Source organism: Scyliorhinus torazame, chromosome 13, assembly GCF_047496885.1.
Source record: "Scyliorhinus torazame isolate Kashiwa2021f chromosome 13, sScyTor2.1, whole genome shotgun sequence".
NCBI classification, from domain to species: domain Eukaryota; kingdom Metazoa; phylum Chordata; class Chondrichthyes; order Carcharhiniformes; family Scyliorhinidae; genus Scyliorhinus; species Scyliorhinus torazame.
In genome coordinates this window covers 192,265,188-192,284,242 of record NC_092719.1, presented here as the reverse complement: position 1 = coordinate 192,284,242, position 19,055 = coordinate 192,265,188, and the positions used below count along the sequence as shown (strand labels likewise).

General features: G+C 44.8%; 1 protein-coding gene across 2 annotated transcripts in view; it reads left to right on the top strand.

Moving 5' to 3' along the window:
• iars1 (isoleucyl-tRNA synthetase 1) overlaps positions 1-19,055 on the top strand; it is a 330,949-nt gene that overhangs the window by 101,988 nt on the left and 209,906 nt on the right. For both annotated transcript variants that reach the window (XM_072472632.1, XM_072472633.1), the window contains exons 9-11: positions 2,482-2,542; positions 5,100-5,195; positions 18,425-18,547. In XM_072472632.1, the coding sequence (XP_072328733.1) occupies positions 2,482-2,542; positions 5,100-5,195; positions 18,425-18,547 (280 nt within the window). The remainder of the gene's footprint in view (positions 1-2,481; positions 2,543-5,099; positions 5,196-18,424; positions 18,548-19,055) is intronic.

The window sequence follows — 19,055 nt, the reverse complement described above, 5'->3', positions numbered from 1 at the left end:
CCACTTTTACATCCCCCTTTATCCTGCCTGAAATATCTAAATCCTGTCACGTTTAGCTGCCAATCCTGTCCTTCCTTCAACCAAGTCTCTGCAATGGCAACAACATTGTAGTTCCAAGTACTAATCCAAGCTCTAAATTCATCTGCCTTACCTGTTATACTTATCATATTGAAACAATTGCACTTCAGACCACCAGTCCCGCAGTGTTCAGCAACATCTCCCTGCCTGCTCTTCCTCTGAAGCCTTACTGACCCTATTCTCTAGTTCCCCCTCAGTTATTTCACCTTCTGACCTATTTCTCCGGTTCCCATCCCCTTGCTGCAGTAATTTAAACCCTCTTATGTTACACTAGCAAGCCTCGCGGCCAGGATATGCCCCTCCAGTTTAGATGTAACCCATCCTTCTTGCACAAGTCCCACCTGCCCCGGAAGAGATCCCAATGGTCCAGATATCTGAAACCGTCCCTCCTATACCAGCTGGTTGGCCACGTGTTTAGCTGTACTATCTTTCTATTTCTAGCCTCACTGGCACGTAGTACAGTGATAATCCCGAGATTACAACCCTAGAGGGCCTGTTTTTTAAATGTCTTCCTAACCCCTGAACTCCTGCTGCAGGGCCTCATCACCCTTCCTTACCTATGTCGGTGGTATCAATATGTACCATAATCTCTGGCTGTTCACCGTCCCCCTTCAGAATGCCCCCTGCCTGTTCAGAGGCACTAGGCAGGTAACATACCATCCTGGAGTCTCATGTCCACAGACGTGCCTGTCTGTGCCCCTGACTATAGAGTCCCCTATATAGGGCAAGTAGCACAAGTGGATAGCACTGTGGCTTCAGAGCGCCAGGGTCTCAGGTTTGATTCCCCGCTGGGTCACTGTCTGTGCGGAGCTTGCACGTTCTCCCCGTGTCTGCATGAGTTTCCTCCGGGTGCTCCGGTTTCCTCCCACAGTCCAAAGTCGATTGGTTAGATGGATTGGCCATGATAAATTGCCCTTAGTGACCAAAAAGGTTAGAATGCGTTATTGGGTTACAGGGATAGGGTGGAAGTGAGGGCTTAAGTGGGTCGGTGCAAACTCGATGGGCCGAATGGCCTCCTTCTGCACTGTGTTTTCTATGTTCTAACTATTGCTCTTCTGCAGTTCGCCCCACCCTGCTTAGAATAAAGCTAGCTGGAGTGCCACTGCTCTGGCTGCTGTTGCTCTTTTCCCCTAATAGCCCCACCCCCCCACCCCCAACAGTATCCAAAATGGCATACTTGTTAGAGCGGGGACAGTCACAGAGGATGCCTGCCCTTCTAATGGTCACCCATCTATCTTCCTGCACCTTGGGTGTAACCATGTCCTTAAAACCCCTGTCTGTGGCACTTTCCGCCACCTGCATGCTTCTAAGTGCATCTAATTGCTGCCCTAGCTGACCCATGCGGTCTGTGAGGAGCTGCAATTGGGTGCATTTCCTGCAGATGTACTCGTCCGGAATGCTGGAAGCTTCACTGACCTCCCACATCTAACAAGTGAAGCATTTTACCCCTCCAATTGCCATTTCTAGAACTAATTAATAAATTAATTTATAATAAATACTTATTACATTAAAATAAGTTACAGTGACCTATATGCTTCCTAGCACTACATTTCTACTATAAATGTAAAATTCTAAATACAGTAATCTCCTGCCTCTGGTTTAGATATCGCTCTACTTATGATTAAGTAATTCATTGATTAGGTTTAATTAATTTAGCAATGTTTTATTTTCAAATTCAGTGCCGATTCCCTACCGACCAATCAGGTGACAGCTTTCCTGTGACATCATGAGGGGCTGGTTTAGCACAGTGGGCTAAACAGTTGGCTTGTAATGCAGAACAATGCCAGTAGCGCGGGTTCAATTCCCGTATCGGCCTCTCCGAGCAGGCGCCGGAATGTGGTGACTAGGGGCCTTTCACAGTAACTTCATTGATGCCTACTTGTGACAAGCGATTATTATTATTACTTTTTCAGAGTTTTTTTTTCACCTGAAGTCAGTTACTCTGTTTACTCACCGGCTGGAACTCCGCCCTCCGACTCTGCTCCCTGCAACTGGGCCTGAGAATCACAAAAAGGTTGACTCGTGCACCTAAAGTCCAATCTTACAAACTGCTGTCACTAGACTTTTAATACTGATTAGAAACAGGATTATCTAAAAAATAATGCAACTGATTTTTACTTTCAAGTTTTTATCCTGAGAACGACTTTGCATGGTCATGGCCTCCACCTCGTTTTATATTGCATTTTCTTATCTTAGTTTTGTGTTTCTTTTTCTGGTAAAAGTGTCTTTGCTGATAGGGATGCATGGACAATTGAGTCAAGCTTTAGGGTCCATCTAGAAGTGATAATTATGATTTATTTTGTTGTACGATCTCAAAGGCTCCGTTTACATTCATGCTGAGAACGTTCTTCTGTCATCAGTGAAACTAAGTCAAATTAATTGTGTGTTGTTTTTAATATGAAGGTTCCAAGGCAGTGCTCTCAAAGGCAAGAAGTACAGACCATTGTTTGATTATTTCTTAAAGGTAAGATAGAGAATACTTCTTAGTGTCCCTGCTGAGTATTGAACTGCACACAGTATGTTGCACCATCTTATTAGTAAGATTATAGATTGCTAACTCGGCATCAGTAATGGTATATTTAGAAAAGAAGAATGCCACACTTGCTCCACTGTGAATTATAGCTAAACATGCTGATGTTGTGTGCATTAACTTGAGCTGTAAGATAGGAAGAGTAACTGCTAATTTACCGATATTAATCATAAGAATTTTGCGAGATGCTACTGCTTTCTTTTTTTGATAAAAGGTGACATCAAGTGTTTTGTTAAAAACAAGGCTGATGGTAAATGCTGAATTATTCCAAATCCCAGAAGTTGAAACCACTGTCCCCAGCTGTATTTTTGCAATTTGACATAGTATTAGCAAAGGTTTTAAATCCATGTGCCAGATGTTTTGTGACGATCTTAATAAAATAAATGTTTATTAAGAAATAAAATAAACAACGATACAGTAAATTAAAAGCACACCTAACTAGGACAATGTCTATACATGGTATTGCTAATTTAAACAGTTCCAAACAGTCTTCACCTAACACGTCAAATTGTTCCACAACACCATATAGATTTTAAAATCTGTTTTTAAAAATCCAGTAACGGTTACCGCACCGGGAAGTTGCATCCCTTTGGGGTTGCTTCTGAGGTAAAACTAACAGCTTGCTTTTCAAGACAGGCTTTCTTCATAAAGACATATTGCTGGGGGAGGGGGGGGGGGGGTGTCAGGGGGTTGGTGGGTGGTGATAAACAGCGATTCCTGTTGTTGGCTGAGGTCTAAAAACACCTCTATGCTGTTTAATCATCTTTTTAAGTATAGTTTTCCCTTTGATCCTCCCTTATCTGGCTTAACCTTTGTAGAATTCAGACTTCATTACCTTAATTTCTGGATGAATTGTAAAAGCTTTATGAATCTTTCTTCACACCTTGCATCTCTTCCTTTGAACCCTTAACTCATTCAAATCCATTCATATTCTTTCCCCCATTATTACTATCTTGCCTTAGAATAAACATCTGTTTGCAGTGCTGCAAAACCTTTTCAACATATCGTGGACATTAGTTCCATTAGCACAGCCACGCTGTCCCTACCTTAATTAACTTACATTTTCCCAGTTTTTAACATTTATAACCAGCAGAAAATATTCCAATTTCTTTGATTTATCTGATATTTTCATGCCACCAATATTTTCCTGAATAGTTTCATTAATAAAGTGTTTGGAACTATTATCACAGCAGTTGATAAAGATGCCAAATGACCATTGACAAATTAGAATGATAGTGTAGACAGTATGGTGTCAGACTGTTAATGTATAGTGCTATACTTCTTTAACTAAATTATGTGTAGATTCATGGGGGTCTCATTCTTGCATATGGTTCTTGTCTAGCATGGTATTAGCTGAACAACTGAAAGGATCACTATCAAAACCTGTAAATGCATCTTTGATGTTTTCATAGAATTTACAGGGCAGAAGGAGGCCATTCGGCCCATCGAGTCTGCACCGGCTCTTGGAAAGTGCACCCTACCCAAGGTCAACACCTCCACCTTTATCCCCATAACCCAGTAACCCCACCCAACATTAAGGACAATTTTGGACACTAAGGGCAATTTATCATGGCCAATCCACCTAACCTGCACATCTTTGGGAGGAAACCGGAGCACCCGGAGGAAACCCACGCACACACGGGGAGGATGTGCAGACTCCGCACAGACAGTGACCCAAGCCGGAATCGAACCTGGGACATGGAGCTGTGAAGCAATTGTGCTATCCACAATGCTACCGTGCTGTGTTTTTTAAATTTTACACATTTGGATTTCATAATTAAGAATGTTATTGATATTTATTTATGTAATGAATCAAGTTATAGTTAAAGTGTTAAGTCAAATTTTCTATTACTTAAAACCCCAAACTTTCCACAGTTTAGGAAAACAACTGGATTTGTCCAGTGTGTTTATAAAATCATTTTTCTAATAGGGTTTTATACAAAAATTAAGGGCATGAAAGTCTTAACAAATAAATAACCCAAGTTGAAGAAAATGGTTCAACTATAAGATGTCAAAACTACTGCATCGGAACTGTTGTCATTCTACAGATTTTGATGTCATCAAGATTTAATATGTAATTTTATAATTCCATTGAAACAAAGACATTGGAATTACCTGTAAAATTAGGGGTGCCACCATTCACATTTTACCACTAATATGATGGCATTAGTTCAGTAGATTGATTTATAGTGAATTTGCTTTTGTGGTCCAAACTTGGTACTGAATAGTGTTGGCAGCCAATAAACAATAAAACCAAGGTGAATGGTGTGTTCCAGCTAGTAACCTTAGAACCAAAATACCAAGTGGGGAATTAATTATGGTCAATTATTTCAATGTCGCTTTTATATATCTTTTAAAACTTTAATGACTGTGAACTGTCTTAATTTTACTTAATCGCAAGTTTATTGAATACAGAATTGGTTAAAATGCTGCTTCATGAAGAAATTCTACAAAGAATATATGTGTAATTTTTGATAATCCTGTCTTGCAGTGCAAAGAAATGGGAGCCTTCACTGTACTTGTAGACAACTATGTAAAAGAGGAGGAGGGTACTGGTATCGTACATCAGGCCCCATACTTCGGTGCAGTAAGTACAATTTCCATAGTTAAAATGAGGTGAAATATTTAAATTAGCTAGTGGGGATGATGCATGCTACTGTCCTTGTTGTTTCTCCTCCAGAAATACGTACCACTACAATATCCATGGTCTCCACCAATGCACACCACACTAAAATATCCTTGGTGATACATGTTCTGTGTTTCATTCATTTTAATCTAATCTGTGTCTTGTTTTATTTTGTGGATCAGAATAAACCATGTGATATATTGTCTCTGGCTGGGGGGAGGTAAAGACATCCATATTGATCTTCGCAGGTCAAGCAGACCTACTGATGCTCTTTCCAATTTCATTTACGTTGTTTCCTATTGACCAGAGCAGGATTTGACAACTTTTCCGGATATAGTTGCAAATACAGTATTGTTATTGAATTGTAAATGTAACAGTTGCAGCCAATGTAGCATAATATAGGGTTTTAAGCACTTGTGCTTTCCAGTTAGCATGCTTAACCAGTCCAGCTTCCATTTTATGGGATTTTCAGTGGAGTTAATACTTGCCAAATCCTGGTGCTGATATCAGGATAGCTTCACTGGTGTACACAGTCTTGAAATTATGGATTTCTGGGGAGATAAAGTTGACAATTGAAATGAAATATCTTGTTTTTTAAATTTGTTTCTAATTGCAGAGTTGAAAGTACCTGACTTTTTGTTCCTTGTGTATGAAATGTGTTGCTGTAGATTTTTAAAATAAACCACTTATTGTATTTTATTCCGTGAAATGACTTAATGGTTTTGCTTCCAAAAGAGTAAATGCTGGAAAATCTCAGCAGGTCTCGCAGCATCTGTAAGGACAGAAAAGAGCTAACCTTTCGAGTCCAGATGATCCTTTGCCAATATTGCCAGGGGTCAGGCCTGGGGGGAAGGCTTTTCCATGTAGAGTGGGGGTGCCTGAAATGGAGGTGGGGGAGAGCGAGATCGGCAGCCACCGAGAAACAGCCTGCTAAAAATGCCATTCAGCGGACATTAAATACAGTCCACTGAATCGCGCCCGTCATGTATAATTATTATTTCATGAGCAATTGTAACGAATGCTTGAACTTGCAGGATAACAGTGCACTCCCTTACGTTAATCACAATACTGAACTTGAGTGAAAAAAGATGAACTCTGAACAAGGATGGAATTGTTAATTCCAATATTTGTATGGTTGTGGAAAGAATGAGTGCAAAGCTAGACTGCACCTTAGGACAGATTTATTTCCAAGCCTGCAGGTAAAGACACAGACTTTTCCCAATTTCCCTCAACAGCTTGTGTGTGCATCTTTTTATAATCTTGGAGTGAAGCCCTAATACTTCCCCAGTTGGGCACAGCTGCTCTTGATTTACCAACTTAAAGCATGTCCTCTATTACAACACAATTCTAACATTAACAGGACAAACCTTATGGTGAAGTGCAAGAATATTAATCAAAGTGGGGTTGTTAGAACTCTTCAATAGGCTGAGAAAAAGACATCAAGACTGGGCAATATAGCTATAGGACAATTGATAGAGCCAAGAGTTTGCAGTAACCTGGTGTACAGATGGATCTTACAATGAGTGCAGCCATTTGACCGGAAATCATTTGGATAGAGTAAAATTAAGCTGACGAGTGATTTTTCAATGAGGATAAGAATCGTCTCCAGAAATGTAATACTGCAGGTTCTGGACATCTGAAATGAAAACAGAAACTGCTGGAAGTACTCAGCAGGTCAGGCAGCATCTCTGAAGAGAAACAGAGTTAAAGTTTCAGGTTGATGATCCTTCATCAGAACTAATAAAGGGTCATTGACCTGAAATGTTAACACAGGAATCATTTCCTCATTTTGGTGAGGCAAAGGACAGAAGTGGAACTTTGCAAGGACAGTGTGATTTTTGTTTGGCACTCGGAACATGTGCTATGATGTTCTGAATATGTTGGGAGTTTCTGAGCACTGACTTGCAATTGTTAATGTATGAGGCCATGGAAATTTGTATTGATGTTTCAGCAGTAGAGAAGAAAAGGTGGAGATTGTTCCATTGGTGGCTAAGAAACAGACTTGGTAATAGACTGGATGTAAGATTTGAAGCTCAGTTTGAGGTAAATAGAATGGCATTATTCTACCTCTCCTGACTTACCGTGGGCAGAATTTCAAGCTCGGAATGATGGCCAATTGAATTGCGTGGTTGTTAGGCACCTGTATTTTTGGATGTCTTAGGCATACATGTGGAGGCTGGCCCTCTGCTGACGAACCACAGTGTGAAGCAATCGCTTAGGGGGAAAAAAGGGAGAGCTGGGATAGACACCTGAACAAATGACAGATATTGGTCAGGTGCCCCGAAAATGGCAGGGTGATGGGAACCTATGCAAGGAATCAGAGAAGGGGGAAACAAGGATAAGAACAAAAGACGAGAAGTAGAATAAGAAAAGTGACAGGCGGAGAAACCAAGGGCCAGAATCAAACAGGGCCACAGTGAAAACTAATGGGAACTGGACAAAGAATATTAAGAAGGCGTACTTAGCCCCCTACTCTACTCCCTGTACACACACGACTGCGTGGCAAAACTTGGTTGCAACTCCATCTACAAGTTTGCTGACGATACGACCATAGTGGGCCGGATCTCGAATAACGATGAGTCCGAATACAGGAGGGAGATAGAGAACCTAGTGGAGTGGTGTAGCGACAACAATCTCTCCCTCAATGCCAGCAAAACTAAAGAGCTGGTAATTGACTTCAGGAAGCAAAGTACTGTACACACCCCTGTCAGCATCAATGGGGCCGAGGTGGAGATGGTTAGCAGTTTCAAATTCCTAGGGGTGCACATCTCCCAAAATCTGTCCTGGTCCACCCACGCCGACGCTACCACCAAGAAAGCACAACAGCGCCTATACTTCCTCAGGAAACTAAGGAAATTCGGCATGTCCACATTGACTCTTACCAACTTTTACAGATGCGCCATAGACAGCATCCTATCAGGCTGCATCACAGCCTGGTATGGCAACTGCTCGGCCCAGGACCGCAAGAAACTTCAGAGAGTCGTGAACACCGCCCAGTCCATCACACGAACCTGCCTCCCATCCATTGACTCCATCTACACCTCCCGCTGCCTGGGGAAAGCGTGCAGTATAATCAAAGATCCCTCCCACCCGGCTTACTCACTCTTCCAACTTCTTCCATCGGGCAGGAGATACAGAAGTCTGAGAACACGCATGAACAGATTCAAAAACAGCTTCTTCCCCACTGTCACCAGACTCCTAAATGACCCTCTTATGGACTGATTTCATTAACACTACACCCTGTATGCTTCATCCGATGCCAGTGCTTATGTAGTTACATTGTATATGTTGTGTTGCCCTATTATGTATTTTCTTTTATTCCCTTTTCTTCTCATGTACTTAATGATCTGTTGAGCTGCTCGCAGAAAAATACTTCTCACTGTACCTCAGTACACGTGACAATAAACAAATCCAATCCATCCATCCAAGACAAGCCTTAAGGCTTTGCGCATTAATATGCGGCGCGTTGGCAATGAAGTGGATGAATTAACCACGCAAATAGATGTAAACAGGTCTGATATAGCCGGGATTACGGAGACATGGCTGCAGGGGGACCAGGGATGGGAACTGAACATCTCTGGGTATTCAGTATTTCAGAAGGACAGAAAAAAGGAAACCGCAGTGGAGTTGCTTTGCTGGTTAAAAAAGAAATTCATGCATTACTGAGGAACGATATTAGCTCTGACAATGTGGAATCTGTATGTGTAGTGCTGAGAAACACCAAGGCGCAAGAACATTATTGGGGGTTATATATAGACCCCCCCAAACTAGTAGTGCTGTTGGGGATGACATTAAACAGGAAATTCAAGAAACATGTGTTAAAGGAACAACTGTAATTCTGGGTGACTTTAATCTGCATATAGATTGGGCAAGTCAAATTAGCAACAATACAGTAGAGAAGGAATTCTTGGAGTCTGTACGGGGTGGTTTTCTGGACCTATACGTTGAGGAGCCAACTAGAAAACAGACCATCCTAGATAAAAGCAAATTACTGCAGATGCTGAAATCTGAAACCAAAAGAGAAAATGCCAGACTGGATATTGTGTAATGAGAAAGGAATAATTTACAATCTGGTTGTGCAAGGCCTCTTGGGGATGAACGAACATAATGTGATAGAGTTCGTCATCATTTTTGAGAGTGATGTATTTTGATTCTGAGACCAGGGTTCTGAATCTAAATAAAGGAAACCACAATTGTATGAGGCACGGGGGGGCTATGATGGATTGGAGAGCATTACTTAAAGGGATGACAGTGGATGGGCAATGGCGAACATTCAAAGAGTGCATAGGTGAACTGCAACAATTGTTTATCCCTATCAAGCGCAAAAATAAAACCGGAAAGGTGGCCAAAGCATGGCTTACAAGGGAAATTGGAGATAGTATTAGATCCAAGGAAAAGGCATACAAATTAGCCAGAAAAAACAGCAGACCCAAGGATTTGGAGCAGTTTATAATTCAGCAAAGGAGGACAAATTGTTTGATTGAGAAGGGGAAAATAAAGTATGAGAGTAAGCTTACATAAAAACTGACTGGAAAAGCTTCTATAGATATGTGAAGAGAAAACAATTAGTGAAGACAAATGGAGGTCCTTTACAGTCAGAAACAGGGGAATTTATAATGGAGAAAGAAATGAATGACCAACTAAATACAGTAAGAAGTCTTACAACACCAGGTTAACGTCCAACAGATTTGTTTTGAATCACTAGCTTTCGGAGTGCAGCTCCTTCCTCGGGTGAAAGGAACATTCACCCGAGGAAGGTGCTGTGCTCTGAAAGCTAGTGATTCAAAACAAATTTGTTGGACTTTAACCTGCTGTTGTAAGACTTCTTACTGTGCTCATCCCATCCAATGCCAGCATCTCCATATCTCAACTAAATACATACTTTGGTTCTATCTTCACAAAGGAGGACACCAGTAACTTGGCAAAGATGTTGGGAGAACAGGGTTTAGTGAGAGGGAGGAACTGAAGGAAATCAAGATTAGTAGAGAAATGTTGTTGGGGAAAGTGATGGGATAGAAGGCTGATAAATCCCCAGGGCCTGGTGATATACATCCCCAAGTACTTAAGGAAGTGGCTCTAGACATAGTGGATGTATTGGTGGTCATCTTCCAAGATTATACAGACTCTGAAAAAGTTTCTGCAGATTGGAGGGTAGCTAATGTAACCCCACTATTTAAAAAGTGAAGTGTAGAGAAAACCGGAAATTATCGACCAGTCAGTCTGGTGTTGGTAGTGGGGAAAATTCTAGAGTCCATTATAAAAGATTTAATAGTAGAGCACTTGGAAAATAGTTGCGGGATCAGACAGAGTCAGCATGGATTTACGAAAGGGAAATCATGCTTGACAAATCTACTGGAATTCTTTGAGGGTGTAACTATTAGAGTTGATGAGGGGGAGCCAGTGGATGTGATTTATTTCAGAAGGCTTTTGACAAATGTGTACAATTAAAGCACATGGAATTGGGAGTAGTGTATTAAGGTTTGTAGTAAACTCGTTTGCAGACGGGTATAAACGGGTATTTTTCCAAGTGGCAGGCAGCGACTAGTGTGGTACTGTAGGGATCAGTGCTAGGACCCCAGCTATTCACAATGTATATGAATGATTTAGATGAGGGAAATAAATGTAATACCTCCAAATTTGCAGTTGACACAGCTGGTTGGGAGGGTGAGCTGTGAGTCGGATTCAAAGCTGTTTCAGTGTGATTTGGCGAAGTTGAGTGTTTGACAAATGCATGGCAGATGCAGAATAATGTGGATAAATGTGAGGTTATCCACTTTGCAAAAACAGGAAGGCAGATTATTCTCTGAATGGCTATAGATTGAGAGAGGGGAATGTGCAATGAGATCTGTCTGTCCTGTACACCAGTTGCTGAAAGTAAGCATGCAGACGCAGCAGACGGTGAAGAAGGCAAATGGTATGTTCGCCTTCCTATCGAGAGGATTCAAGTACAGGAGCAGGGATGTCTTGCTGCAGATATAGAGCGTCTTGGTGAGACCACGCCTGGAATATTGTGTGCAGTTTTGGTCTCTTATGAGGAAGATGTCCTCGTTATGGAGGGAGTGCAGCAAAGGTTTACCAAACTGATCCTTAGGATGGCGGGACTGACATACGAGGAGCGATTGAGTTGGTTAGGATTGTATTTGCTGGAGTTTGGAAGAATTACGGGGTTCTCATGGAAACCTATAAAATTCTAACAGGACTAGACCCGGTAGATGGCAGAAGGATATTCCTGATGGCGGGGTGCCCAGAACCAGGAGTCACAATCTGAGGATACAGGGTAGACCATTTAGGACTGAGATGAGGAGAAATTTCTTGACCCAAAAGGTGGTGAGCCTGTGAAATTCTCTACACAGAAATCAGTTGAGGCCAAAATATTGTCTGTTTTCAAGAAGGATTTAGATATAGCTCTTGGAGCTAAAGAGATCAAAGGATATTGCGGGGGGGGGGGGGTTCGGCGGGCTGGGTTATGGGAACAGGGTACTGAGGTGGATGATCAACCATGATAATGTATAATATAGGCTCTAAGGACCGAATGGCCTACTTCTGTTACTAATTTCTATGTTTCTATGAGATATGGTGTTTGCATTGGGACGGCTAGTAATGAAATAACTATTCAAGGAGCAGACAGAGCAAAGAAATAGCAATCAATGTTTATTGTTGCCTTGATGTTTTCAATTAAAGAACAGAATAGCTTCAGTCCTGTGAAAATGTGTTCCGGTTGCGGTGAGGATGAGCTAGCTGCACGTTTCAGCGGCTCCAGCTCCGACGTACCTTCGGGCTCTTTTAAGAGCCCCAACGGGGATTTTTTCGGCCGAGTAACCCGGTGTGTGGGAAGGGAGTCCCCCCCCCCGAACGACGGAAGAAAAAAACGGCGGCGGCGGCTGCAGCCTGAAGAATCTTCGACTATAAGGTCAGAGGGAGAGGAAAACAAAATGGCGGCGGAGAAATCGCAGGCGACATGGGGGCCTGAGCAGGACGAGGTCGTGAGACGGTGCGTGGACCTGCTGAAGAAGGAGGTACTGACCCCGATGCTACAGGCAATTGAGGGGCTTAAGGAGACTTTAAAGACCCAGGAGACTGAGCTCCGCGTGGTGGAGCAGAAGGTGTCAGGTATTGAGGACGAGGTCCTGGGCCTGGCGGTTCAGACTCAGACGCACGAGGCACTTCATAAAAAGTGTGCTGAAAGGATCGAGGCCCTTGAAAACGGAGCGCGAAGGAAGAACCTTAGGATACTAAGTCTCCCTGAGGGTGTGGAAGGAGTGGACTGTGGAGCGTACGTAAGTAAGATGCTGAGCTCACTGATGGGTGCTGAGGCCCCTGCGGGCCCCATGGAGGTGGAGTGGGCAGGTCGGATCCCGGCGAGAAGACCAAAAGCGGGAGAACCACCGAGGGCGATAATCGTGCGATTCTACCGCCTTAAGGACAGAGAAGAGGTCCTGAGATGGGCTAAAAAGGTGCGGAGTAGCAGATGGGAGAATGCGGTGGTACGGATATACCAGGATTGGAGTGCGGAGGTGGCGAGAAGGAGGGCGAGCTTCAACCGAGCCAAAGAGGTTTTGCACAAAAAGAAGGTGAAGTTCGGGATGCTGCAGCCGGCAAGACTATGGGTCACGTATCAGGAGAGACACTATTACTTCGAGACGGCGGAGGAAGCATGGACCTTTATTAATGAAGAGAAACTGGACCGGAACTGAGGGACTGATGCTGCAGGGAATTGTTATTGTTATTGTTTTTGTTAATGTTATGGTGAAAGTTAATCGAGAAGTAAACAGGGAAGGGGGGAGACACTGGGGAAATGTGGGCGCCGGTGAGGGGGGAAAGACGGGACATAGTTGGAGAATGGGGAAGGGGAGGGGGAGGGGAAAGGGAGCTGCGCCATAAGAGGCGGGTCAGGTAAAGGGATGTTCCCGCGCCAGAAAGAATAAGGCGGGAAAACAGGCGCAAGGCGGATGGGAGTTCCCTCACACCGGGGGGGCCGAGGAGTGAGCAGGAGTAGCCGGGGTCAGTTGAAGTCAGCTGACTTACGGAAGTGATATGGGGGGAGCAATCAAGCTAGATAGGGATCTGGGGGGGGGGGGACAACAACTGGGTTGCTGCTGCGGAAATCCAAAAGGGAATGGTTAAAGAGTGGGTGGTCGGGGACGGTGTGCGACGCTGGGGGAGCGAGCGGGAACGCAGAGGCGGGATATGGGACTGGCCTAGAGAAGGTAATGGCTAGTCGACACGGGAGGGGGGCAGGTAGCCCCCTAGTGAGGCTGATCACGTGGAACGCGAGAGGCCTGAATGGACCGATAAAAAGGGCCCGAGCGCTCGCGCATTTGAAAGGACTAAGGGCAGACGTGGCTATGCTCCAAGAGACGCACCTAAAGGTAGCAGACCAAGTTAGGCTAAGGAAAGGATGGGTGGGACAGGTGTTCCACTCAGGAGTGGATGCAAAGAACAGAGGGGTGGCCATTTTGGTGGGGAAACGGGTAGCATTTGAAGCAAAGAACATCGTAGCAGATAGCGGAGGTAGATATGTAATGGTGAGTGGTAGGCTGGAGGGAATGGAGGTCGTGTTGGTTAATGTGTATGCCCCAAATTGGGACGATGCGGGAATCATGAGACGGATGCTGGGGCATATACCGGACCTGGAGGCAGGTAATTTGATTTTAGGAGGGGACTTCAATACAGTGCTGGACCCGGGGCTAGATAGATCCAGCTCAAGGACCGGAAGAAGGCCGGCAGCGGCCAAGGTACTTAAGGGGTTTATGGACCGAATGGGGGTGTGGATCCATGGCGATTTCTTAGACCTAGGGCTAGGGAGTATTCCTTCTTATCCCATGTCCATAAAGTGTACTCCCGGATAGATTTTTTTGTTTTAGGAAGGTCGTTGATCTCTAGGGTGGAAGAAGCTGAATACTCAGCCATAGTGGTTTCGGATCATGCCCCACATTGGGTGGACCTGGAAGTAGGAGAGGACAGGGAGCAGAGAACACTCTGGCAATTAGATGTGGGACTGATGGCGGATGAGGGAGTGTGTGCAAGAGTGAGGGGGTGTATTGAGAGATACCTGGAGGTCAATGACGACGGCGAGGTCCCTGTGGGAGTGGTCTGGGAAGCACTAAAAGCGGTGGTCAGAGGAGAGCTGATCTCTATTGGGGCCCACAAAAGGAAAACAGAGGCCAAGGAAAGGGATAGATTACTGGGGGAAATTTTAAGGGTGGACAGGGAATTTGCAGAGACCCCGGAGGAGGAGCTGTACAGGGAGAGGAGACGACTCCAGACCGAGTTTGACCTTCTGACCACCAGAAAGGCGGGGGTACTGTGGAGGAAGGCACAGGGGAGGAGGTACGAATATGGGGAAAAGGCTAGTCGCCTGTTGGCGCACCAACTGCGAAAGAGGGCAGCAGCGAGGGAGATAGGAGGAATTAGGGATGAAAGGGGAGACACTGTGCGAAGGGCAGGAAAGATAAATGAGGTGTTTAAGACCTTTTATGAGGAACTGTATAGGTCTCAACCCCCAGAGGGAGAGGAGGGGATGCGGCAGTTCCTGGACCAATTGAGGTTCCCGAAAGTGGAGGAGCAGGAGGTGGCAGGCCTGGGGGCGCCGATTGAGGTGGACGAGGTTATTAAGGGACTGGGAAGCATGCAAGCAGGGAAGGCTCCGGGGCCGGACGGGTTCCCGGTGGAATACTACAGAAAATATGTGGACTTGTTGGCCCCGTTGATGGCGAGGACGTTCAATGAGGCCAGGGAAGGGGGGACTCTACCCCCGACGATGTCGGAGGCGACGATATCGCTAATTTTGAAGAGAGACAAAGATCCGTTGCAGTGTGGGTCCTATAGACCTATTTCACTATTGAACGTGGACGCCAAGTTGCTGGCAAAGGTACTGGCATCGAGGATAGAGGACTGTGTCCCGGGGGTGGTGCACGAAGACCAGACCGGGTTCGTAAAAGGGAGACAACTGAATGTTAACGTGCGACGACTATTAGGGGTGATAATGATGCCCCCAGTGGAGGGGGAGGCGGAGATAGTGGCGGCAATGGACACAGAGAAGGCATTTGATAGGGTGGAGTGGGAGTATTTATGGGAAGTGTTAAGGAGGTTTGGGTTTGGGAACGGGTTTATTAGCTGGGTTAGACTTCTTTATGGGGCACCAACGGCAAGCGTAGTTACAGGTCGACATAGATCGGAGTATTTCCGATTATATAGGGAAACAAGACAGGGATGCCCGCTGTCTCCATTGTTGTTTGCGTTGGCAATTGAACCTCTGGCCATGGCATTGAGAGACTCCAGGAAATTGGGAGGAGTGATTAGATGGGGAGAAGAACATCGAGTCTCGTTATACGCGGATGACCTATTGTTATACGTGTCAGACCCAGCGGGGGGGATGATAGAGGTTATGCGAATTTTGAGGAGGTTCGGGGAATTCTCGGGGTATAGGTTAAACATGGGGAAGAGTGAATTATTTGTGATACATCCAGGGGACCAGAGTAGAGAGATAGAAGGCTTACCGCTAAGGAAAGTGGAAAGAAACTTCCGATACCTGGGGATTCAGATCGCTAGGAGCTGGGGAACCTTGCACAGACTTAATTTGACACGGCTGGTAGAACAAATGGAGGAGGACTTCAAGAGGTGGGACATGCAGCCTTTATCGCTGGCGGGCAGGGTGCAAGCAATTAAGATGATGGTCCTCCCGAGGTTCTTATTTGTATTTCAATGTCTCCCTATATTAATCACCAGGACCTTTTTAAATAAAATAGATAGGAGCATCACGAGCTTTGTGTGGGCAGGGAAAGTTCCGAGAGTAAGGAGGGGGTTCCTTCAGCGTAGTAGGGATAGAGGAGGACTGGCACTACCGAACTTGGGAGATTATTATTGGGCCGCCAATGTGGCAATGATACGTAGATGGATGATGGAGGGTGAGGGAGCGGCGTGGAAAAGACTGGAGAGAAAGTCCTGTAAAGGGACGAGTTTAGAGGCGCTGGTGACGGCACCGCTACCGCTCTCACCTAAAAAGTATACCACGAACCCGGTGGTGGCGGCAACACTGAACATATGGGGACAGTGGAGGCGACAGAGAGGGGTGCGGGGAGCCCTGGTGGGGTCCCCAATCAGGAACAACCATAGGTTCGCCCCAGGAAGAATGGATGGAGGATTTCAGAGCTGGTACCAGTTGGGAATTAGGAAGGTGGGAGATTTATTTATAGATGGGACTTTTGCGAGCTTGGGAGCATTGGAGGAGAAGTATAAGGTACCCCGGGGAAATTTCTTGAGATATATGCAGGTGAGGGCGTTTACTAGACAACAGGTGAGGGAATGTCCGTTGCTCCCGACACAGGGGATACAGGACAGGGTGCTCTCAGGGGTGTGGGTCGGAGAGGGCAAGGCGTCAGAGATGTAGAGAGATGAGGGAAGAGGGGGAGGAGTCGGTGGGAGAACTAAAGGGAAAGTGGGAAGAAGAATTAGGGGAGGAGATAGAAGAGGGTCTGTGGGCTGATGCCCTAAGCAGGGTAAACTCCTCTTCCTCATGCGCCAGGCTTAGCCTGATTCAATTTAAGGTGCTACATAGAGCACACATAACGGGGGCAAGATTGAGCAGGTTCTTTGGAGTGGAGAACAGATGTGGGAGGTGTGGCGGGAGCCCAGCAAACCACGCACATATGTTTTGGGCGTGCCCGGCACTGGAAGGATATTGGAAGGGAGTGACGGGAGTGATCTCGCAGGTGGTGAATGCCCGGGTCAAACCAAGCTGTGGGTTAGCTCTATTTGGAGTTGCGGAAGAGCCGGGAGTGCAGGAGGCGAAAGAGACCGATGTCGTGGCCTTTGCGTCCCTAGTAGCCCGGCGCAGTATCCTACTTATGTGGAAGGAGGCGAAACCCCCCGGACTGGAGGCCTGGGTAAACGATATGGCGGGGTTTATTAAACTGGAGCAGATAAAGTTTGCCCTGAGAGGATCGGCTCAAGGGTTCACCAGGCGGTGGCAGCCATTTCTCGACTACCTAAGGGAACGTTAGAGGGAAGACAGATGACCAGCAGCAGCAACCCAGGGGGGAGGGGGGGGGGGGGGCGGGTTTAATTTAATATAGGTCAATAGATAATGGGGTTTTGTTACTTGTGTATTGTTAAAAATTTCTATTTTGTTATCGTTCCGTTTGTTTTGTAAGAGGGGAAAAGTGTTGTTTAGAAAAAATTTTCAATAAAATATATTTTTTTTAAAAAAGTCCTGTGAAAATGTGACTTTTCAAGGAAAGCACGAAGAATGGGTGGCAGTGACTTTGTTATCGTGTAGAAATATGTCTAGATTTGATAACCTTGAGTATGTTTTGAGTTTTATCTGTAAAAACTGTCATGGACTTTCTTCATGTTAGAATCCAATCCAAAGTTAAAGTTGATCATATTATTTTTTTTTAAATGTTATTACTTTTTTTAAATTTAGAGTACCCAATTATTTTTTCCAATTAAGGGGCAATTTAGCATGGCCAATCCACCTAACCTGCACATCTTTGGGTTGTGGGGGTGAATCCCATGCAGGCATGGGGAGAATGTTCAAACTCCACACACAGTGGCCTGCGGCCGGGATCGAACCCGGGTCCTCAGTGTCATATGCAGCAGGGCTAGCCACTGTGCCGCCCTTGAAGTTATTATATTAATTGAGGACAGAGATTTCCCTCTCTAGGTTCACAGAAAGATGGGCAAAAAAGTTGGTTTTGACTTTCCAAATTGGATTTTTAAGGTCCTTTTCCTTCATTCCACACTGTATGTTTGGTCTCTTTTCACAGGAACACTGGTGGAAATAAAAGCATTGATTTGGATAACAAAATGAAGCCTTTGAAAACATCTAATGCATTTTCAGTTTTCCAACATAAATCATGTTAGATTCAAGAAACCTTTGTGTCCAAACCAGCAGAAAATTCTGAAAATTGTGCCTTTCCAAGTACGATTTCAAGCGCAAAGCTGAAATGGATGATTCTCAACCAAGACTTTTTTTTAATATGATGAATTTGAGGAGTTTCTCCAGCATTGGTGCCTGATCCATGAACATTCCTTATTGACTTGTCACTCCCTCAGTTAAAAAGAAAATAGTTTTAAGAGAGGTAAATTCACTGTGCCAAAAATGTTCTTTCTTCAGTGGACTAAGTTTTCTTTGTCGCCTTTCCCAAAATCTATGTCTGATTGAGGTTTAATTCACTTTCACCCTGCAGGATGATTTCCGGGTTTGTGTGGATTATGGCATGATCCAGAAAGATTCAACACCAGTGTGCCCCGTTGATGCTTCTGGCTGTTTCACAGCTGAAGTGGAGGACTTTGCTGGACTGTATGTGAAGGTTAGTGGATGCTTAATAATAATCTTTATTGTCACAAGTAGGCGTACATTAACTGCAATGAAGTTACCGTGAAAGGCCCCTCGTCGCCACATTCCGGCGCCTGTTCGGGTAAACTGGGGGAGAATTCAGAATGTCCAAATTATCTAGCAGCACATCGTTCGGGACTTGGGGGAGGAAACTGGAGCACCCGGAGGAAACCCACGCAGACACTGGGAGAATGTGCAAACTCCGCACAGACAGTGACCCAAGCCGAGAATCCAACCTGGGACCCTGGAGCTGTGAAGTAACATTGCTAACCGCTGTGCTATGGTTGTTACATGTTCCAGTTGTAGAGGGACGATTGAATGAACAAGAGGGAATGTAAAGTTTTTGTAATATTGCTGAATAGCCATGTAAAAACATTATTTTGCTGTCCAAAGATTTGGACTTCAAACTTAATGTTTATCATGCATAGTATAGTGCAAGTGCTGAAATTGTTTATTTTCAGTTCATTCAGTATGTAATATGT